Source organism: Rasamsonia byssochlamydoides, assembly GCF_041956645.1.
Source record: "Rasamsonia byssochlamydoides strain NRRL 3658 unplaced genomic scaffold VTN77scaffold_18, whole genome shotgun sequence".
Taxonomy (NCBI): Eukaryota; Fungi; Ascomycota; class Eurotiomycetes; order Eurotiales; family Trichocomaceae; genus Rasamsonia; species Rasamsonia byssochlamydoides.
Window position 1 is genome coordinate 307,504 of NW_027192401.1, and position 23,061 is coordinate 330,564.

Genomic DNA, 23,061 nt, shown 5'->3' on the forward strand with positions numbered 1-23,061 from the left:
CGGGTAATTTAGGGAAATCCATTTGTTGAGACCAGCGGCAACGTGTATGGAGGGGGGCTTTGGAACCAAACGGGACACGGTGCTGTATTCTTTCTTGTTTGCGTCTTTGATGGCCTCCTGTGTGCTTTCGCCCGGTTCTCGATGTGCGTGTGAGTGTGTGTCTTGTGCCTTTGTCGGTTTACATGTGGGCGCGGACGCGCTTTAGAATTATCGAGCAGCAGCCGAGATATTCAACGAAGTTAAGGTTTATAATCGTGCAGATATGTTGATCCTTACAGTATGGTCAGCCGCAGAGATTGTCACGCCGACGAAGTGCTACCTTGGTATCCAATTTTTAAAAGTAGGTATGCCTGCTTCATATCAGTAAATGGCTATGTACCCTACTTTATCTAGCCTGTCCCAATTACTGGTATCCTACACGTCAGGCAGGTAACTATTACTTGGTCTCGGCGTCAGATGGAGGATCGTCCTCATCCTCCCTCGAGACTCGTCTCCCCTCCACGTTCTTCTCCACCTCCGGGACCAGCGACTCCATGTACTCTTTGTTGTTCCCGACCAAGGTGATGGTGTTGCGCTTCTTGCCCCAGCGGGGGTAACTGCCGACTTTGACGCCGTGGGGAAGCACCCGATGGGCCAGATCCGTCAGGTAATGGGCCACAGCACTCTCGGGCAGCGGCGTGCTGATGAGAATCCGGTAGAGGCCGTTGCCATTCGGATCGGCCAGCCGCGGCAGCACCACCTTCTTCAGCCCATCGAGCAGCTTCTCGAACAGCCGCGGCACACCGGGCAGAATATGCACATTCCCGTTCACGATCGCCACAGGCACCCACGAGTCATCCGCCACAAACACGCTCTGCTTCTCCTCCGGCAAGTTCTCGTCGTAGGGGAGCTCGACCATGCGTAGCCTCGCCGTCAGCGCCGGCGAGGGCGTGTCCCAGTCGAAATGGGGCTGGTGCAGATGCGGTCTGGAGAGGCGCTTCATGCGCTCGAAGGCCGCCTGGTGCAGCTTCAGCTTCAGCCCGAACGCCTTCGCGATGGAGCTGTAGGTGATGTCGTCGTGGGTCGGGCCGATGCCGCCGCTCGTGACGACGAAGTCGTAGTTCGTGCTCATGCGGCGCACGGCCTCGGCGATCTCCTCCTCCTCGTCGGCGATGACCTCGATGCGCTTGAGTTGGATACCGAGCGAGAAACACCATTTGGCGAAGTACGCCGAGTTTGTGTCCACTGTCTAGAAGGGGTATCTGGGTTGTTAGCACGGCTGGACTGGACTGGACTTGACTTGACGATCCATTGAGCGAGATGCGGTTGAGATGCGGCAGACCTTTCCTCCGAGGACTTCGTCTCCAATAATCAGGCATGCTGCCGTGTGTATCGTTTTTGCGCTGTTGTTCAGCGCTGTAGCGGATGATGTCATGTTGTAGGGGTATCGCGAACGCGGGTTCGCAACAGCAGGAGCAGAGAAATTGGGCAATGGGCGAGAAAGATGGCGGGTCAATTGGCTTAAGCGTGTAAACATGGAGTAGTAGGCCTGTTTTATAGAGATTGTCGGACGTACTGTACGTCCTTTGATAAAGTACGGGGAGAAATGGAGATAAAGAAAAAAGGGAGACCAGAGAGTGGGGGAGTGAAGAAATGCGGGAGTTGACTTTAATCAGAGATTAGCGTGATTGATTTGATCTCTTTGATCTGCGGGGCTGACTGACGAACAACAAACGCTGCTTGAGTCAGGCCACCATTTTGTTTTGTTTTATTCTCTGTCAGTTTGTCTCGTGTTCCCTGAAATTAGGTAAATTGCATATCAGAGATTCTGGAATCTGCCTACATTGTTGATACGAGATGGTGAGTGCTGCTATCCTATGTACCGTGTCAACGCAAGATGGACACAAAGATGTGGAAGCTAACAACATCACAGTCGGACACACGAATGTATTCCTTCTCGCAAGAGACCAAGGACAAACTCCGCAAGTTTCGTCTGGGCACATCAAGAGCAAAGGACCCGCAGGCAGTCATCTGTACATACACCCTTCCTACTCATCCCAACGCAAGAAAGAATGGCAGCAAATAAACTCGAGGCAACTGGACTTGCAAGTTGAAGAAGAACAGACATGATAACTGGAAGCAAATGCTGTGGCATCTTTTTCTAGATCTGATCGATACGAAAACAAAGGAGATCCGCCCCGAGAATGACGAGGTGTACTCCAAACTCGAGGATCTGGCCGATGAGCTGCCGGACTCGTCGCCGCGGTTTGTCCTGTTGAGTTATCCGCTGACTTTGGTGAGTTTGCTGTCTGTCGATTTTTTTTTCCGTCCTTCTTGCGTCTTGAATCGACAAGTCGATGATAATTAGTTACTTACAAATGTTGATGCTTCACAGTCCTCCGGCCGTCTCACCGTCCCCTACGTCCTCCTCTACTACCTCCCAGAGAACTGTAACCCCTCGCAGCGGATGCTGTACGCCGGCGCAGTCGAGCTGATGCGGAACACGGCCGAGGTCAACCGGGTGATTGAGATTGAGAGCGAGTCCGACGTGTTGAGTATCGAGTCGAAGTTGACGGGATCGGAGTGAGCGGCGGTATTGCAGCGTGGCGGGATGATGATATGGGTATATACGATCAGGAATGGGATACTACAAGGTCTGTTGATTTTAGATGACAATTGGCATTGATGAATCAGTAAGTGACTATAGAAGGAGTCATGACATGAACGAAAGGCCTGTACTGTACAAGATGGGTCTTACTTTGTTGCTATTTCGCCCCTGCTTCCGTGATTCCATTTGTCTATCTATCATGAAACGAATGATTGCTATGCTATTCTGTTTATCAGGGCTTTATGTGTGGGAAGAAAGAAGATATCTTTCATAGACAATATTCATACAAATCTGACTCCTTTTGTATTCCTCGACAGATACATGTCCAACACTTGATTAACTCGAGTTGCATCTGAGGACATCTAGACTGACTGACTGACTCTGACCGACTGATTGACCGGCTTATTCTTGCGCAATGTCCTTGATTTCGGCATGATCATGAATTAGTTGTTTATTGGCTCTTTTTATCCTTTCCTTTTTCTTTCTCGCCTTCCTTCCTTCCCCCTTTCTCTCCGAAACAGAAACTCTATACGGAGATGTCTTCTTTTTTGGGGGGGCATCCTTCCCTCTCCTCCATTTGAAGCATGAAAAAAAAAACCCCCCATTTCGATTCGATGCAATTCGAAAATAGTCCTCAAATCTAATAAATTCAATTGAAGAAATCCATCTATTCTTCCCCATGTCTGACAATCTGAAGTTATTGCTCTTGCTTCTTTTTGTTTCCTTGTTGAACGGAATTTTTAGGACATAAGCGGTTTATTTATTTATTTATGATAGAGATTGCTGACCTCATTATAACTCTCAAAAAGGGACAAAGGCACTACAAGGAAAGACAAGACCCAGCCCATATTCATGAATCAATTTGAATCAATCGAATAGAATCGAATTGATTCCAACCGGGAGAGGGATTGACTGGATACAAATCCTGCCTGCCTGTGCTTTGGTGTAGTTCCTTACTGGCCGATTTAACTCTTTTTTTTTAATCAATAATCGTTCGTTCGATTATAGACTGTTGCTTAGGACAAGGCTACTGAAACCGTTCTATGTGGTTATTTATTTTTTTTATTTTTTTCTACCTCCTCATTCTCTTCTCCTTACTCCAGTCCGAACCAAGTCGAATCGAATTGAATTGAAGCGATTGAATTGAATTGTGAGCTTGCTGATTCAATCAACATGCTCTCAAAAAAAATAACAGTGATCAAGATTGATGCTATTCCTAAACCACCATCTCCATAGACTACGCCAACACCTTGGAAACTAGACAATACTCGTGATGCGAAGCTGTTCCACAAGTACATTCGCATGTTGTAACTCTGCGTTGGCCTATACCTGGGGTTTATTGGATGTAAGCGTGACCCTTCTCGACTGCGGCCTCAGGAGGAATATATATCTTTCAGGCACAGAGGACAGGCATCTGCCATTCATTTCCTTTCTTTGGAAGAATCTCTCTCTCTTACCACCCAGGTATGCGCTTAGTATGAATACCATGACATGACCTAACCTGCAGGTACGCTCTTAATATACTATGCAGCAAGGCACGTCCGTCCATGGGCAAATGAATGCTGTCTAGGAAAAAGAAATTCTCGTTTGTCTGGAGAAGATCTGATCTGATCTGATCTGATCTGATCTACACTGAGATAAGACACACCTAATGTACTGCACAATCATGTTTGTTCTGTTGCAGTTGCAGTTGCAGCTCATTTATTTATTCATTCACTTTTTCATCTATTTAAAGACAGCGAAGGAAAGAAAAAAGTCTTTGATCAATCTACAGCGATTTTCTCACCTGGGGAGATATATAGATAAATGTTAACCACGTTTTATATACGTATATACTTCCAGAACAAGTCCACGTGACCGATTGACCGATCAAAAATATATATCGAATTTTCTACCTGGGTAGGTAGGTAGGTACATTAGGTACCTAGCTAGATAGATATGAAAAAGGGAAGACGGAGACTTGGAGAGAGAGCGAGCGTCCTAGGTCCTGGGTCCTACGTTCCTCGACGGGATTAATTAGGATGTTGTATGCACGGCATACCAGGTCAGATCTGTTTATATCAGAAAAAAAGCGGATCAAATAATATCATATTAAATCAGATCAAGATGTTTGAGGACGAGTCAACAAGCAAAGCCAAGCACAGATGAATAATGTCGATATACTTTCTTACTTTCTTACTTACTACGACTAATATTATTAATAGAATGAGTATGAGAAAAGAGATTCCATATTCACTCACGTATGTACACATATGTGCGTACTATACTGCGTAATCTGTCCATCAATCTGTAAATCTTATGGTTCTTTCTTTCTGCTTGGTTTGTCATCGTCATCATTCAATTTATAGACTGATCTGTCAGCTACGGGGGTAGATGGATAGGTAGGTAGGTATCTATATCCAACGAAGTTACTTCCTGACTTAATGCTGAATTTGCAAAGATGCTAGCAGATATGATTTTCTTCTGTATTCACTCTCACTTACACTCTCTGCTCAGAGGAACCATTACAGAATAAGAACAGTCACCTAACAAATAACTACATACTACATGTACAATGAGATATATGCCTGATCAAGCATCATTGACACCATTGTTCATTATTGTCAGAGTGAAGCAGTAGCAAGAACAGCAAGATTACAATTACAGGACCTGCCTACCTACCTATGTAGTCATGTCATAAATTTGTGTTAATCAAGTAAAAACAAACAACAGCTGATAGTTAATTATCAACATAATGAATTAGTCAGCCAGTCGGTCAGAGAAGGAACCTATCCATGTACTCTTCTACTCTATTATAAAGAAATATCATTTTTTAGTGACGATGGACAATTACACAGACATCGACAAAATTATGTGAAGTATACCGCACCAAATAAAAAAAAGAATCACGGAATCTGCTCCTATCCCCTATTAGATTAGCAGGAGACATATGAATTGGCAAAGGGATTGTATATATAAGTAAGAAAATATATATTCTTGAGGAAGTCAAACTAACAAAGGGATATCCGCAAGGAATACAGGTAGGAATCCCACATAGAACTTAGGTAGATAATAAATACCACCTACCTAATACAAGATAAGAAGTTTTCAAATATGGCAAAGAGGATGTAGTGGGAAAGTATATATACAATGGGTAGAAAGCCCATCTAGAACTCAAGTAGATAATAAAACTAATTTATATAGGTAGAGAGGCCTGGGGGCCGAAAGTCCCAGCCAGGCATACTCAGTAGAATAGATATTTCCTTTTCTCTCTCCAAAGTTTAAACCAGTCAAGCGAAGCGAGACCTCTAAGGCTTGTTGTAAGGAATAATCATAGTAACTCAGTATGATGATAGTAACTATTAACTATACAGCACTCTACAGAGTACCGATTTATTAGTAGCGAGTACGTGGAAAGATAAACAAACAAATAGACAGATAGATAAACAATATAAATCAGCTAGCAACCATGCAACTAGGCAGCTAGCAGTAAAGGCATTGTAATACTGTACCCAGGTAGGTACCTAGGTAGTTGGCCAGTTCGGTCGATTTAAACCGGCACGTGTCTGTCTATCCATCTGGTCCGTTTGCTATACCTAGCTACGTACTCCGTACGGAGTACTTAACTATTACTACCTGGGTAGGTAGCAGTTAAGTACAGTAAGTGATACTGTACACAAGTACATGGAAGTAGAGTTCCAAGCGCTGTGGAAGAGGAGAGTGAAGTTGTATTGTTTCGTCAGTTTTAGCCCTGGGTTGTTACTATGAGTCTATCCAAAATATCCATTCATCTCAGTAGGTTAGGAAGTGCATGCATAAGTACGCCAGACTAGAATGAAATTGGATAATGGAAGGAGAAATTGAGCAGGGATCATGTGTTATTATTGAGGACGACTCGATAGTCTCTTAATAAACTCAAGCCAGTCTTTCTCAACTGTTGTACTCCGTACTGTACTTGAGTTATTATGTAATTAATTAATACTGCTGCAGCGCATTAATTTGGCTTTTGATATCGACATTGGGCATTGGGCCTTTTTCTCCTTTCCAAAAGCAGGTCCGCCGTCACACTGACAATTGCATTGCTTTAAGGTACTGCTTCTCACCTACTTATGAGAGTTTGGTGGATGTTCCTGAAGAGGTAGTCTGCAGATTGGAATCGAACCAAACAACCAATTAACTGTACGGAGTACCTAGGTACCTAAGGTGACTAGATAACTAACCAACCGACCAACCCTGGTACAACAATTATTACAGTACCTAGGTAATTCCTCTCAGGTACTCTATTAAGGTTTCCTAGGTAGTACTCCGTAGTATTACTGCATGGTGATCCGTTCTTTTTCCGCCATTAGATACGGAGTAGATAGGTGGTTATTTAAATTACTCTACCTGACTCGAAAGAAGAAGGGGGAAAAAAAAGAAAGATATCAAACTGACAATGAAACAGAATGAGACGTCTTGTTCAGATTAATAATGCAGTGTGGCCCTTCCTCCTTCTTTGGGGCCATTTTGTTTTTTTTTATTACGGAGTACCTAGGTAGAACCTTATCTAGGTATAGTATTGTACATACATACGTACCTAGCAGGGACGGACTACCCAGCTAACGACCTAGGTACCTAAGTCGAGAGTGATTTGGAATACCTAGAATCTTAAACAAAAAAAAATTACGCAAAACACAGTGATTTTACATCATCATCACGCTACTCGATTCACTCAAGTACCTAAATTATTAGTTGATTTAGTTCCGTCGATCATACTTCCGTATCATCAGCCGTGACTCCGTGAGGCTTGAGATCCGACTCCGTCGTAGTCCGTCGTGGATCATCGCAACGACGCAACCTCAGACGAAAATCAAAGTTTTTACCGTTTTGCCGCGTTGTGGTTTGGATTATGCTGATTTACCTACCTAAGTGAAACTGTCTGTCTGAAACTTTGGCCAACCAGGGTTAATTATAATGACTGGTTTGGCACGTTTCATATCATTCTATATATACCCGTCAGCAGCAGCAGCATTGCTAGTAGAGCTGCTGGTGAGTTGCAACGAGAGAACTGAATTTTTTTTTCCCGCCATTTCTGGAGCATCATCCAGCGAGTCATGGTCATACTCATAATCTCGTCAGTGGCTGTCTATCCAGGCATGTAAACTTGCGCCGACTCGAATATTGGAAAACTTCCAAGTCGACCGACAATCGAAGGACTTGTCTGCGGCGCAGCTGCAGCAGCTCGCACAAGGCTGGAGCCTGAATCGTGAGAGCAGGCACCCCTGCACGATACAATCGCCATGGTAGCAAGTTACTTAACCAGATTCTAGAAAGCTGCTCTTCCATGTCATTGTCGATTGATGAGATTGAACCAGATCTGACATCTAGAGCCTTCAGATCGGTCGATCAGGGTGTCATAATTGTATATCTTCAACAGGTGCTGACGTCACGACAGACGGAATTCGTTCAGCGATTAATCCACCCAACCATGGCTGGCCGCACTTGAAGCTGCTTTGTAATCAATCGAGGTAGTCGAATCTAGTCGAATCTAGACGGTGAAGCTGATGCAGGAAGAAAAATTGGACTTGCGAATTGGGAACGGTGCATGCATGTCTGCAAGTTTGCAATCTTCGGTATACGGTGTGTCGCTGTTGCTGTCAACGGTCGGGAGCAATGGATGCGCTGTGACCACACGTCCTGGGTAATTTACCGCCGACGCGTTAGATGCGGGGGAGGTATGCAGGAGGTTGGTACCTTTTTTATACTCCGTACAAGCCAGCTGCGTAATTAATATGGAAGAAAATTGGATAGGAAGTGACAGGCACGTTGTCAAGTCGGTTGACAAGGCATCTCGGACGAATGGTGACTCCGTCCGAGAGGATCAGCTAGCGGGGCTCGCTTACGCTTGCGAACTAGCGGGAGTCCCGTGGTTAGTGGCAGCAGCCGGGCTTGCTGGCGAATCGCAGCCAATAGACTCGGAGCCAGACTGCATCAAGGGTTTCTGGATATGGATGCAACGACGATGGTTGGGGTGGCCGTTGGGTTCGACCATGGTGTTTCCAGCCCCAGCCCATCGTCCCGTCCATGAGGGGTTGAGGATCCGCCGTGGACTGTTAACAATAATCATATGTTTATCACTAGGATTCTTCTTCTTAACTTGTGCTCCATTCTCCGTACAAACTGACTCGTACTGCTGACCGCTCTGTCGGGTCTAACACGCGGACGGTGAAGACTTCTCCTCCTCCTAGGCTACGGGCTACTGGCTACCGACCGCTCGTGCGCGAACTATGGTTGCTTTGGAGCGTGGAGGCCAGCCTAAAATAAGCTGTTCTGGAACCGACACACCGACGGTCCCCGACGAAGGCTTCTTGGCTCGACGCGCCAAGCGCTATCGTGCGCATGGACCACGTTGCCGTTGCTCGACCTGCCATGGTCGGTGGCATGATCCTCGCCAGTTCATCAGACAACTCATCCAGCAGCATGTTGCCGTCGGCTGATTCGAGGTCGTGCCGTGGACCTGTGTCCTCGAGTCCAAATTCTAGACTCCAGCGGAAGCTACGTTTCAAAAGGAGCAGGCTCTTGTGATTCGAGAGCATCATGAGATTCCCGTTCCAGCGGTTATGCCACGGCGAAGTTATCTGGAGTACTCTGTACGGTACCCGGCGGGGGCGAAGTGACACCCATAGCAGGAGTGGGGCTGCCCGTGGCTCCTGGAACTGGCAGGCTGGGCAGTCCTTAGCCGGGGCCTAGGTTAGGTACCTCCCAGGTCCCAGGCGGCAGGCTCTACCGCCCGCGGTGCCCGGCAAAGCACCTGATTGCCTCGGAAGGGTTAAAGTACCTGCTCCGTACCTGCTCACCTAGGGCGACGGCGTAGGTACCTCTAGCCCGAGTTGGCGCCTCCTCCGCGGCCGACGTAGGCAGTCCGGCAGTCCGGCTGTTCTTGCCCTGTTTTCTAGCCCTCTGGTAGGCTCCTTCCTTCGGGAGCTGCGCCCCTAAACTGTCGTCCCGCGGGCTCAGGCCCCTCCTTCCCTCTTGCCCTCTTTCGCTGTTTCCCTCCACTCGCAAGCCACGGCTGTGTTTTCCACACCCACCAGGCAGGAGCCAATTTCGTCCTTCTCCACCGCCGCTGCTGGTTCCCGCCGTCAAAAGGGTTCTCGTCTGTCGGATCGTCCCCCTCTTCCCAAGTCCAGCGCCCGTAGCATTAGTTAGATTAGTTAGCCCCGTCCCTAGGTAGCGACCAAAACCTTACCGAAGCCCGTATCCTATGCCACACCTTACTCGATGCGTGCGAAACCATCGCACCATCGCACCGTAGGGAGTTACGCTGCTGGCGACCTGAAGCTAAAGTACGGTACCTAAGTGACGGTCCGAGTCTCGTCATCCCAAGCCCCATCCCCATCCCCGACCTGGCTGTCCGTGTGTCCACCGTCATATTATTACTCTACTACCGCTCCATACCGCCTCCTCTCTCCCTCCCCCAGTCTTGGGACTCTTCAATATTACCGTTTTCTGCTACCTTTTCTCCCTCTTCCTCTCCCTCTCTCCCCCATCTTCCTCTTCGCCTCTCAGCCTTTCAAAGGCTGTCTGTCTTTACGACAAGGCCGCTGTCTGTGTCGGAAGCGTACTTGCTGCCTATCCAATCACTTGATCGCGGATCCTGCTTCCCGTAGGCTGTCAGCCGCTGAGAATCTGCGCCCAGACTTTTATTGTTACACGATCAATCACCCTCTCGTCCAGGTGTTCCAGCTTCCAGGTTCGCTTCAGTTCCAGCGCATCGGATCGGGTACTTGACCGCCAGTGAGGAGACGTTCTTCCGGCCTTTTTATTCTCCGTCTGCCGTCGCACTGGATGTTACGGCAAACCGTCGGGAGCTTCGCATCTTAATTTATTGAGTGTCGCTGTGGATTGCATGATTCCGACCGGCCAAGAAGGATATACTGTGTTACTCTTTTCCGACATCTAGCTGATCAATCCATTCGACTGTCAACATGTCTCAACGACCATCCTCTGAGCGCCCCAGTACCGAGAGGGAGGGCCTCTCCAAGTACGTGCGGCGGATGAGCACCATCCTGCGCAGAGGCTCCAAGAGATTGTCCATCTCCAGCCTTGGGGACGTGACTGGCGGCGAGTCCAGTAAAGCTGCAGCGTGAGCATGACGAACAATCCGCCCGGGAAATTGCATACTGATCTGAATCTGCTTGTAGTAAATCTGCTTCTAGCACCAAGCCTGCTGCGACTGCCACTGCGACCACGCCGACGACCAGCAAGCCGCCGGCGACTACTACGACTACGACTGCTGCGACGAACCGGCCTACCGGTTATCGCTGGAGTGCGGTGCAGCAAGAGAGGGCTCGCGCTCTCTTTGCCAAGTATGGCTTGACCCTCGAGCCCGAGGAATGGATGTCGCCTCGCAACTTGAACGTCGAGCGCGTGGAGAAGCCGATTCGCATGAGGGTCCGCCGCACCTGCCACCGCTGCCAGACGACCTTCGGAGCCGACAAGGTCTGCGTCGGCTGCCAGCACGTGCGCTGCAAGAAGTGCCCTCGTTACCCGCCTGCCCGATCGAAGGAAGAGAAGGAGGCGAGGGCCAAGGCCAAGGCGGAGGGCAAGACGGCTCAACGAATCGAGGTGGACGAGCCGAAGAAGTCGAAGCCTCCTGTGTTGACCATTCCCTCCCGGACCGGCGGTCAGGATCTCGTCCGCAAACCGATCCGTCAGCGGGTTCGCCGGACATGCCACCGATGCCAGACGCTTTTCATTGGCGATGCCAAAGAGTGCACCAACTGCCACCATATCCGTTGCAAGAAGTGTCCTCGCGACCCGTACGTATCCCCGACAGTGTGGTTCGATAGGTTTGTCATACTGATTGATTATGCAGGGCCAAGCTTCACAAATACCCGGATGGCTATCCTGGAGACGCGGATCCTCCGCCAGAGCCTCGCCCACGAGTCTGGAGAAAACCACGCCGCCGAGTGCGTTGGATCTGCCACCAGTGTTCGACGTTGTATCAGCCGGGGGAGAGGACATGTTCCAACTGTGGGCAGGAGAAGGGTCCGCAGACAATCCGAGACCCGTACGTCTAACTCTGCTGTTGCTATTGAGAATCCTTGCTGACCATTCTGCAGACCGAAGAAAGTCAAACCGGAACCCGATCCCGAAATTGTCAGGCGTGTCGAAGAGCGACTGGCGCAGTTGAACATCAACACGTAACGGATCCGTCGATTTTTTTTTTGTTCGCCTTGTCGCCTTTTTCTGTTCGTTCGCTTTTCTTTTTTGTTTTTTATCGGAGCCAGTTTATCGCCGGACAGATGTCCTCCTTTGCTAGCACTACTACTGCGATCGCCTTGTTTTGAGCGTCGCTTCTCCCCGCTACGACCGTCGTTGATGAACTGAACTTATGAGCTGGACAATCAGAATACAAGCTCTGTCGTCACTCTTTTTTCAGCCTGATTTGCATGGCATAATTGTTCTGTCGCTTAACCAGCTAATTATTGGTATTGTACATGTGGTGGACTATGAATTGGTTAGATTACTGGCAACAAAACAATCCTTTGAATGAAAGACTCGAGACTAGCTGTCTTTTCCAGCTTCCTTTTTCAGCTATCTTTTTTAGCTATCTTTTCCTTCACTGACCAGCAGGACGCGTGTTCCAGACCACAGTGCTATGAATTTACCCGCCTCGCAATTTCCCAGCTTGTTATAAAAATACATGAAGACATTCGGCAGTAGACTAGATGACGATAACCCCCTGCTCTCCAGGGTGCGAAATCATGCGATGGATGCAATGGAAGCATCGAAAGAACCCTGCGTGCTGCGCCTCGGCAGCATCGACTGGTTACCAATCCCTCTGCAGCCGACGCCATGCCACGCCATGCATCAAGTTTCAACTCCTGTCAATAATAATAGACAAGACAAGCCTGTTGCATGGGCAACTAAAAACTAAACCTGCAACGGCTAAGAGGCCTTTTTTTTTTCATCCCGTCTTTCTTCTTTCCCTACACAGCGGTTTCATGGCATGGGGCAATTGCTGAATCATACCATATTCAGTGGAGGGCCCGTGTGCGAGTTTCATGATTCATGAATCGTTTGTCTGGGCCCTGGGCTATGGCGACGGCCCAGGGGGGCGGTGCGGTGGTGCCCAAGATGCTGCGGCTGCGGGCTGCGGGTTGCGGGCCTCACGCAGGGTCCGGATTGGGTCAGAGCGTCTGTCATGGCGATCAATTGAATTCAGTCTTGTACGGAGTAAGTTGTGTTTGCTACGTACGGAGTAGACCGGAAAAGCTACAAGTCAATGGTTGCTGGTTGCTAGTTGCTAGTTGCCACGTACGATGATACTTGATTGACAGGATGAACATGACATTATTGACTGGGATCCGCGTCATGCAGGAGACTGACTGACTGACGACTCGGACTGACAGAGTAGCAAGGAGGGCGGGAAATCCATTAGCCTGTCGTACTGTAATCCGTACTCTGTCGGGAGGAGATACCGAGGCAGCAAGACAAGACGTCCAGAATAACGGTTTACAGACCAGTCCATAGGAGTCGACCATAATCTGCCTGTCCTTGTCGACACGACTTGTCGACTGTCACTGTCAGTGGTCCACTACCTGTCAATCTCGGTGCCAGTGCCAGTGCCATCGACTCCTCCCTATACTCCGTACGGACTTCGCAGACTAATATAGACTACATCACTAGTCCAACGGCCCGAGAATTAACCTCGCGAGAATGCCGTCCATTGATAGGGTACCTGGTACTAGGGAATGCCGCCAGTGTCCCCACTAAGTGGACGGCAATAACATTAATGTCAACCTAGGTAGGTACCTACCTAACCTAGCTAGCGGTGTAGCTAGGCTGGCTGTCAAGTCAAGACAGGACAAGACAAGACAAGGATTCAATAGACCGGGACCCCGGTCATCTGTTGTCTGTCTGTCGTCTGGCTGGCAGGCAGGCAGGCAGGCAGGCCGGCTGGCTGATTGACGGACTGTCAATCTCGGCAGTCAGGCTGGCATGTAATTCCGATGATGTGATGAAGATAGGAATCGGTGAATTTACTCCGTATGTACTCCGTACAGTAGTGCCTTATCGATGATTTGGAAACTCAGCAGAGTGAGCCTCATGTTTATTTTTATTTCTTTTCTTTTCTTTTTTTTTCTTTTTTCTTTTTTTTTTTAAAAAAAATCTTACTGACTGTATTATCTACCATTCGTCCATTCCTGCGGTTAGGCACGGAGTAACCTAAGGTACCTACCTAGCCTTAACGGCCACATCCGCAGGGCTGCCCAGCTGCCCAGCCCATCGCGCCCTACTTCCCCGTTTAGATTAGATTAGACAGGCGTTGAATCAGCTGGGATTACGGAGTATTATTTCCGAGGGAGCCTATTTTATTTTATCATTATTATTATTATTATCATTAAAACTACGAAGTACGAAGTATACTATTATCATTGTAACTATTAAAATTCTACTCTGTACAGAGTGACATTGTTATTATCATTATTATTGTTATTGACAGGGGGGTTAAAACTCCTGAATAGGTACCTACTCCTTTACTCCGTACTCCTGAATAGTAAGGAGTACTTACTGTCGTGTCAAATAGTGATATTATATTATCATTAATATCAGTATTTTATTATTTATATCTTATTGCAGGGAATTAATAAATTAATTGATCCAACCAGATCATCCCTAACTATGTAAGCACTATGTATGGACAACTTACTAAGGAATTATTAATAACTCATCCCATCTCATCCTATCTCATCTTTGCCTGCAAGGGGGTTAGTTGCGAGTTAACTATTGCTTTTTAAACAATTAAACTACTGCCTGCGGAGGACTTGAGGTAGATGACAGGTGACTATCACCAAGTCTATCATCACTATCTAAGTCGCTAGGTACTGTAATTAGCTACTTTACTCCGTAGTGTCGGTAAAACCTTCTTTTCTTTTCTTTTTCTTTTTATTTTTAAAGCTGTGTTTAAAGCGTGCTTAATACGTGATGATATCATATCATCAAGGAGTCTGACAGATAGTCTATACTCTACACAGTATACGGCAAGGAGGTGACTACGGAGTACTTTAGTAAACAGTTTTGCTGCCCGACCCGTCGGCACTGGACTGAAGACAGACTGCCCGACAGACTATAACTATAACTTTTAACTATTGACTATTGAACGGACTACTGTAGTTGACAGGTACGGAAATACAATGTCAACTACCGAGTACTCTAACTCCGTCCGTACTGTACCTGTCCGAAGGGATCGTATCATTTTCGCGGAGAATGGTGACAGCTTGCCAGTCTGCCGGGTCGAGTGGATCGAAATAGAGTACGGAGCACTCCGTAAAGCGAGGAGACGAGATTTCGGTCGAGTGATGTACGGTGTATACGGAGTCTAGAAGTCTGGAAGTCAGTCTACAGAGTACTCCGTACATGAGTAGAAACATAGATAGTAGTGACTAGGCATCTATACAAGGATTTTCTTAAGAATTATCACCTACAGAAGTATACTCCGTACTCCGTGCTGTATAACTGCAAAATCTAAACTCACTAATAATCCACTATTTACGTATTTCGCCCTGTCGAGGCTGGTAACAGGCAATAACTGCAGTTTCAATCAGTCAGTGAATCAGTCAATATTTTTACCGCCTTTTTTATTTCCGGAACCTTCTCTGGCAGTTATCCTAGCAAGTACGGAGTACTCCGTACAGTAAGATCCATCTACTAACGGTCGTCATGTCATGCCATCATGATCATGACCCGGATCCTCGGGATTTAAACTTGACAGGTACAACTTACAAGTAGTAGGTCTGTACTCTGTAGTGGTACTACTAACGGCCGCTACGAGGACCCAGATAGATCATCAAACGCGTCTCAAAAGGCCCAAAAAATAAATCCATAATTTTTGTCTGACAAAATTAGACCTTTTTTTTTCGCCCTTTTTTCCGCGACTACTATGCATGCATCCTGTTCGTCCCGACTGCGTGGTTGCGTGTTTTTTTTTTCTTTCCTTCTGGACCTTCTTTTTTTCTTCCCCACAGCGCAATCCACAGGACAAAAAGTTTGGAAGGAAATCGGGCCGGACCGCCCGACGGGTGACCCACTCCCGGCAGTGAGGTCAGTGGTCTGTGCGTAGGACTGCCTCCAGGTAACTACTCCGTAGAGTAAGGAGTACTAACGGTAACCGCGCGAGTAACGAGTCGAGTCAGTAGTGCGAACTCGCTGGCCCCGTGAGTCGGTGACAGGATAGGAATTCTTCATATCATTGTGATGACTCTGAGCTTTCCGACTTGCGCCTGTACGGAGTACCGCTCAGGTGGCTGACTATGTAGCTAGCACGCTGAGCCTGCAGGTGTCGATGATCCCGTGTCGCTGTCCTGTCCTGTCCTCCGTACTCGGTACAGTGCCCAGGTGCACCGCTTAAATGGTTTGACTCTTGAGTGGCCGATACCAGGATGTATGTGCGTGCAGTTTCCCCGCATCGAGGTACCGACCTAAGGGATGAAAAAGAAAGATGACGCATCCGATTCCGATACGTCTGTCTTCGCCACTTGGAGTTTGAGTTTGGGCTGATTACACAGCATATGCCATGTTGACCGCATGTTCATCGGAAGGTTAAGATGCCGCCCCCCGAACCCGTCCACCTGAAAAAAATCGATTGAACTCCTATTTTTGAAGCTATACACAACACTCCCTAATAAGCCTGCCATTCAAATAAATGAGATTATAGTCCAGCCTCTACTACAGCCTTTGAGGCCTTTTTAGCTTCTTTTTCGGGCTCATAGGCCTGAATACAGGCCTCATAAGCTGCAGCTTCATCTATAGCCTTCTTTTGTGACGGCGCGGCTCAGAAGTCTGGTCAGGTGACTAGTGGTCACGCGATAGTTCCGAATTAGGAAAGGGCCGGGTCGTTCTCGCTTCGATATATCACACTCCTCCTCGCCCACAGTTCTGATTCTCCTTCTCCCTAGCTTCGAATTCTAGTATCTAGGCTACCAATATGATTTTTATTCATTTTTGGATGAGCCGTCAAAATGACTAATTTGCTTTATAGTAATACCAGCCTTCTAATTATATAGGGTTATCTTTGGGACACCATATACTACAGTAGCTGCTTAGAGGGAACTAAATTTGCCAGAATTATAATCAGCAAGTGCCTTTTATATAGTAATTTCATAGGAATCCATTTTGAACAAGATTTGGAGGTTTTGTAGATGCTTTTTGTAGAGCAACGCATATAGGCATGGTGGACGGGTTTGGGGGGCGGCATCTTATTAGTTAATTGATTCAAGCAGATTATCCCTCTCTGATGGCATTGGCTGTGTCTACCGCTCGCTGGCGGATAAATAAATAAATAAATAAATACTTCATCCTGTCCAGCGTGCTTCGTGACTTGTGTTCGAAGTTCGAGGTCTGAGATTCAATTGATTGATGGTCGACGACACGGGAAGACATCACGTCTCCCGCCCGCCAGTATGCACTCTGCACTCTCAGCCCGATGTCCCGCCCATCCTCGTCACCAATAGGATGTGCTTCCAAACCACACATGGTCCCGCGCATGCATACTGTATACTCCGTACTCCGTACTCAGTTTCTGACTTCCTGGATGGATGGTCCTGCAGTAGCACCTGCGCTGCCGGCCCGGCCGGAGGCCATCCCGGTGACTGCCATTAGGCAGTGCATACAGAGTGCATAACCGACAGCGTGGCATGAAGTTAATTGTGCACACACAATGTATGTACTCCGTACACACACTATTCCGTACGGAGTAAATGGGAATAATTAAGTAATAGAATTAATTCAGTTCGGCTAGAGGACGAATCAAGAACGACACCAGCCTTCGAGTGTTCTGACTGTATTGACTATTAATTAATTTGTCTATTTGTCCTGGCATGTATGTACAGAGCACGTAACTGTATGCACAGTACATTCTCGTAACAGTTTGGCATATTCTCGGATTTATTTATTGTGTAATGTTCTCGACAAAGGGTTATTTTTTTTATTATTATTTAACCTGTCGATATAGACTGCTCTTTATATAGGACAAATTACTGTACAGTACATACAACTGACTTGGAAGTAAATAATCTAAATGCAGTCAGGCAAGGGAAGGCACTTATCTCTCCAAGAAATGATTACTTCTCACATTATAGGAATAAATAAATACCTCTACTCCATTCTCCTCGATATTATAGTATCGATTTGCAGGTAAATAAGTCTCACTTACTTGCTTGTTTTACTGTTTTGTTTTGTTTTGTCTCATCTTGAGTATCAATCAACACTACCTGCAATTTTTATGTCCTGTCCTGTACTGTACATGTAGTACATATTTCAAAGTACAACAAACGGAATAAAACCCACCCAACTGTGTCAGATTAATTAATTAATTACTCCGTACTTACGTAGTTAATGTCCCATAATTACCTACCTACCTACCACCTACCTGCCTAGGTACACAATACTCCGTACACATCCCTCAAATGCATTCTTCACCGGATTCGGCCCCCAATCCCAACGACGTGGAAACGAATAGGATTGCTGTCCGTGTTCCGCTGTCTGCATTCATTCCCGTTGATGTTACCTAATTAGTTAATTACTACAGCGCATTAGATGCTGCTCCTGTCTAGGTTCGTTCGTTCGTTCGCTCGCTTGCTCATGCGACTTGCTCGTGCATCATGTATTATTTATTAGCACTCTGGACTCCGCAGCTATGTACAGTACCTAAGGTGAAAAAAAAAAAAGAAAACAAAAAGAAAAAGTGCGACTGAAGAGGTATCTTTTTTGGCCCCCGAGTTGAGCGAATTAATTCCTCTTGCAGGTACTTGTACAGTACATGTAGTGTACATACATCGCTATATTATAGAAACCTTAACTTCCGTTTCGCACACTGTCACATGGCTGTAAAAGAATGCCACACCAAATTCATGAAATACGCCTAGCCCCTTTATTAGCAAGAGATATGTATCAGCGAGACAAATACTTGCTACTAAGGGATAATAGCAAATATAGGCAGGGAGCCCACCTGGAGCGTAGATAATAAACACCCCCTAATCACAAGGTATATAGTGAAGAGAATATCATAAGGAATATGAGTAGGGAGCCCGCCTGGAAAGTAGATGATGAAAACTACTATCTACAGTAGGTAGTCCCGGGCATAGAACAACAAGTATTTAAAATTCTCTTCAAAGTTCAAACCAGTTGAGTAAAGCAAGACCTGTAAGGCTCATAAATAAAATATATAAATATATAAAATAAGTAGAATAAGTACAGTATATATAGAGAAGTGTCTTTGAATCCGTTTCCTGCCTGGGTGGCATTCATTCATTACTTGATTAAATAATTAAAGACTCAATCAATCTGTCCATGGGGAGGACAGTCTCCTGTAGGGAAACCAGGTCCTTGATGAACATGGGAGTGTTTTCCTGTTCTTAGATATCTAATAGTTGTTGAATGCTCTGCAAGAAGGTAAAGCAAGACAGTTCAGTCTCAAGTTGTCCTGCAGGATATGGGTGCTTTTGTCCAAACCTTTCTCATTTACCAGCCAAGTCTGGTGTCGAGAGGGTTCCCGGTTGCCAGCTTATAGTATTGGAGAAACATCTTCCAGTTGGTGTCCAGAGAGTCAGATTTTTTTATATCCCTTTAGTCTCCAATTGCCCTTCCCATGCTGCAGATAGAGACACCAGTCAAGGAATCGGGATAGGTCATGTTTTGTTGCAGTATGAAGAGCTGTGATAGGGCTGTTCCACTTCAACTCTGCAGATAACTTGCCCTTCTTCTTCTGGTCCTCCCGACGGTACCTGCTCATGGTTAGTACTGTCTTCCATGATGAGGTGGCCACTGATCCTGACTTACTGCTTCTAGTGATTGCGCAGCTGACCAATCTGGACTCTGGTCATGTCGGCACAGCCATCATTGTCACTGTCGAACGACAAACCGTCATCTGTATTAACATCTGGGTTTATATAAGAGTCGTCACTGTTGTCGTCACTGGAATCTAACTCCGAGTTGTCCTCTACACTGCTAGGAGAGGTCTGACTTTTGTTTAAGGTGCAGGGTTTCTTTGCCGAGCTCTGCTTTGTTCAAGCAGCCTCCACAGCAAGAAGGATGGCACCCTCTGCCTCTCTGGCATCAAAATGCAGGGACCTCCGAGCCTGTCAGGTCCGTGTTGGAGTAGATACTGGCCTTATCGGGATCCATGTGGGACGACACGCTGGTCGTCTCGCTGTCGGTGCTGGTGGCATCGCTGCAACGACATTGACGTCAGCCCATCTTTCACTTGAGAAGACCAGTAGAACAGTCGAGGAGACAGGGGAGGAGCAGTAGACACGAGCGGAGATATCAGTCCACGAGAACGATCGCAGCCAAATCCAGCCTGGAATGATAGAGGGAAACAGCGAGGAAGCTACATACCCCTAACATCAATTTCTTCCGCAACATAGGCAGCAACCTGAGCTGATCTTCCTCAGCCTCAGAGGGTATATAATCAGGTCGCCTCAAAGGCGGATCGGCAGCGTTTAGCCTGCCCGGCTAGTATTTAATCATAAAATTATAACCAGCCAAGAGTTGTGCCTAATGCGCCTGCCTTAACGTCAGACTCTTAGTGATAAAAAAATAACGTAGATTCGCATGATCTGTTTGCACCCTTATAGGGTAACAACTACCATCTAAGTAGTGATATCATTTTCTAAAGGCTTCAACAATTGCCATAAGTTCTTAGTCATAGACTTCATAATGTTATTATATTTCATTCATCTTTTGGGAATAATATGCCACGAGATGCTAGTTGGGTACTTGGCTACTCTCTTATACCTTACCTCATGGCTATAATAGGATCCTAGCCACTATAAAACCAGATGTATTAATAGGTTTCTTTAGGTCAAAATGCTACAATACTAGAGGAGTTATAAATGTAATCTTTAAGTCCTTAAATACCTAGTAAGCTGTAAAGGCTAAAACAAAGTTCTTTGAAAACTGATATTGCGTCTCTTTTAGCATCTCTAGGAGTAGTATGGTAATTTTTAAATATTGGTGAATAAAGCGCCAAAAGAAACCTATAAACCTTAGGAATACCCAGATATCCTTTAGGGACTTAAGCTTAAGCTACTCATAGATAGTATTAACCCAGCTATTATTTATTAATATACTGTTACATCCCATAATAAACCTAAGGAACTTTATTAATTCTTTATGAAACTCACATTTAGATAACTTAATATATAAATGTTTCTGGGCCTGGCACCCCCTACAAGGATAGGCCTTTCTAGGCTGCGTTACAGGTGTTCATCACTTCGGGTTGGGATGTTTACAAAGATTCTATTCAAGATTGTGCTGCTTGGACGTATGAGATGATTCGTTCTTTTTATCGCAAAAAATAATAAAAGCATCAGCTGAATCCGAGTTTGCCTCTAAATCATGACCTTGAATGTTTCTACTCCAACGCTCTCTTTGTCAAAGATGTTACTTTGTATGTCTTCTTATAGAGATTTATACTACCGCAAAAATATTATTTTCAGTAGGAATGGCGCTCTGTTTTGTTGATCTCCGAGCTCCAGCTAGTGGGAAGGATTACTTCGGGCCGAGCACCGAACATTGTCTAGATAGCAGAGCCTGAGTCTATTATTGAGGATTTGACACAATGCTAATTCAAGGCTACTCGCCAACAGAATGACCTCGGAAAAAAAAAAACAAAGACAAAGACTTAGTTGGTGGAGAAAGGGAGATCAACATGACAGAAGCACGGCTACATGGTTTTACGGCCAATTTCGCCGCGCGGTACATCCCCTACAAAAGAAAAAAAATAAATTTGTCAGAACAAATTCGCCGTTGCGCAGATCCAATGAAGTTTGCATTATTTGTTAGAAAAGATAATGATAATGTTCACAGTGTGATTCATACAAAAATTGGCTTGCCCCTGGACTCCAAGGGACGGTTGCTTCGTTTTCTGCACAGCTTCTCAATTGATCCCCCCAAGGTTGCAAATCAGCAATGGCAGATACCACAGTTGAAAAGAAGGCCATCCCGGACCTTTCAGCACAGCTTGATCATGCGGATTTGGAGAAAGCTGACGCTCAACCTCAGTCCCAGTAGTTTGCCGCCATCGGACGATGACCATCGATGCTGCTTCAACTGCCTTCGGACTAGATCAGAATATCATCTGGCATTACCAGCTGATGTGACAGTTGAATATGCCCTCCCGAAGGAATTGGTCAATCAGCTTGACCGGATATATAGTCTTCCTGCAAGATTTCAGGGTGTCTGGGAAACTACCACAAATATGCGGATGCGGCGGTATAATCTTATGAGCTGCCTGGAAGCTTGCAGTTGAGATCCATGGCAGTTCAGAAGCTGTGCAATCTGCAGTCACCACACTCTACTATGATGAGGCAATCAAGTACGATGATGCTAAAGTGGAATGGAAAAAGCGTCGATCTTGGGACAAATCCTACAAGCGAAAGCCCTCTAAGCCCGCTCAACTAGAGGCAACACCTCTCAGTCCCCTATATCTCTTAACTGCTGCCCCTTTGGGAGCAACTGTATTCCCTTTCTGGGATATCCACCGACAGAGCCTTGAAGGAGGGATATATTGCAGTGCATGTGTTTTAGCTCCTGACTCCTTTTATCCTTCAAGCCGTCTTCGGGCCTCGTCTCCCCACGACCGCAGAACACTAAGTGGGCATACGACTAGAAACGGAGACCGGCTTGCTCACGTAGTTTGCTCATTCTCCTTGACATGTTGGAACAGTGCGAGAATTTGGAGGGTCTTCCCTAAACCCATCTCATCTCTCAAGATGCCAGCAGCACCGTTCCTTCGCAGATAGACCAAGAAGGACAACCCATCCATCTGATGGGGTCGTAAGACGGCCCGGACCCTACTTGATAATTGTCAACATGATCTGAATTCAACACAATTGATATAACATTCTGACATACCCTTTCGGCTGGGTTGGGAGTGACTGAGATGGGACAGTCTCTTCATCATGCCAGGTTGAGGCCTCGCAAATCTTCCAGACATAGTTGTTCTCAGGAAGGAGAAGGAGGAGGACGTTCTTGTTAGAAATTAGAAACGCATTGCGTCCATCTCTGGTTGCCTTGGAATCATCGTCGGCACTTGATGCATCCTCCGAGCAGCCCCTCAGCAGTGTGGATGTACTGCTGGCTGACGGGCTCGACGTGACAGACGAATCTCCATCAAACGCGTCTTTATAACCCTTGTTAGCTTTCGAGAACAATTATAGACCGGTACTCAAGAATTGGCTTACCATCGGAAAAGATGCCCGGGTCAAGATCTGATAACTCTGACTCTGACGACGTATCCCGCCCGTTTGTGGATGGTTGATTCGCGAGGATGTCTTTGTCCATAGTTAGATCGCTCGATTGAATAGCTTCGAATTTGAAAAAAAAAAAAAGACCGCTGGGAGGAGCTTACATCTCGATCAAGAAACACCGTTGAAAAAAGATACCCCTGAAAACATATATACTATACCCAGGGATAAACACAGGGAATATCGTCCTCGTTCACTGCT

The 23,061-nt window shown here is 46.4% G+C and overlaps 5 protein-coding genes across 5 annotated transcripts; 3 read left to right on the plus strand and 2 right to left on the minus strand.

Annotated features, from left to right (window-relative positions):
* Nucleotides 1-436: 436 nt before the first annotated feature.
* VTN77DRAFT_2399 (uncharacterized protein) lies at nucleotides 437-1,516 on the minus strand (the record flags this gene model as incomplete). The annotated part of the gene is made up of 2 exons (XM_069418233.1): nucleotides 437-1,228; nucleotides 1,322-1,516. 2 exons carry the CDS (start codon nucleotides 1,514-1,516, stop codon nucleotides 437-439), a joined length of 987 nt encoding a protein of 328 aa, XP_069279297.1.
* Nucleotides 1,517-1,836: 320 nt separating this feature from the next.
* VTN77DRAFT_2400 (uncharacterized protein) lies at nucleotides 1,837-2,566 on the plus strand (the record flags this gene model as incomplete). The annotated part of the gene is made up of 4 exons (XM_069418236.1): nucleotides 1,837-1,839; nucleotides 1,913-2,012; nucleotides 2,145-2,275; nucleotides 2,375-2,566. 4 exons carry the CDS (start codon nucleotides 1,837-1,839, stop codon nucleotides 2,564-2,566), a joined length of 426 nt encoding a protein of 141 aa, XP_069279298.1.
* Nucleotides 2,567-8,444: 5,878 nt separating this feature from the next.
* On the minus strand, nucleotides 8,445-9,141 carry VTN77DRAFT_2401 (uncharacterized protein; the record flags this gene model as incomplete). Its single annotated transcript, XM_069418237.1, has 2 exons — nucleotides 8,445-8,655; nucleotides 8,891-9,141. 2 exons carry the CDS (start codon nucleotides 9,139-9,141, stop codon nucleotides 8,445-8,447), a joined length of 462 nt encoding a protein of 153 aa, XP_069279299.1.
* Nucleotides 9,142-10,533: 1,392 nt separating this feature from the next.
* VTN77DRAFT_2402 (uncharacterized protein) lies at nucleotides 10,534-11,755 on the plus strand (the record flags this gene model as incomplete). Its single annotated transcript, XM_069418238.1, has 4 exons — nucleotides 10,534-10,691; nucleotides 10,750-11,367; nucleotides 11,424-11,618; nucleotides 11,671-11,755. 4 exons carry the CDS (start codon nucleotides 10,534-10,536, stop codon nucleotides 11,753-11,755), a joined length of 1,056 nt encoding a protein of 351 aa, XP_069279300.1.
* An 894-nt stretch (nucleotides 11,756-12,649) lies between these two features.
* VTN77DRAFT_2403 (uncharacterized protein) lies at nucleotides 12,650-13,062 on the plus strand (the record flags this gene model as incomplete). Its single annotated transcript, XM_069418239.1, has 2 exons — nucleotides 12,650-12,787; nucleotides 12,964-13,062. The coding sequence occupies 2 exons, from the start codon at nucleotides 12,650-12,652 to the stop codon at nucleotides 13,060-13,062; spliced, it is 237 nt and encodes a 78-aa protein (XP_069279301.1).
* Nucleotides 13,063-23,061: the final 9,999 nt, after the last annotated feature.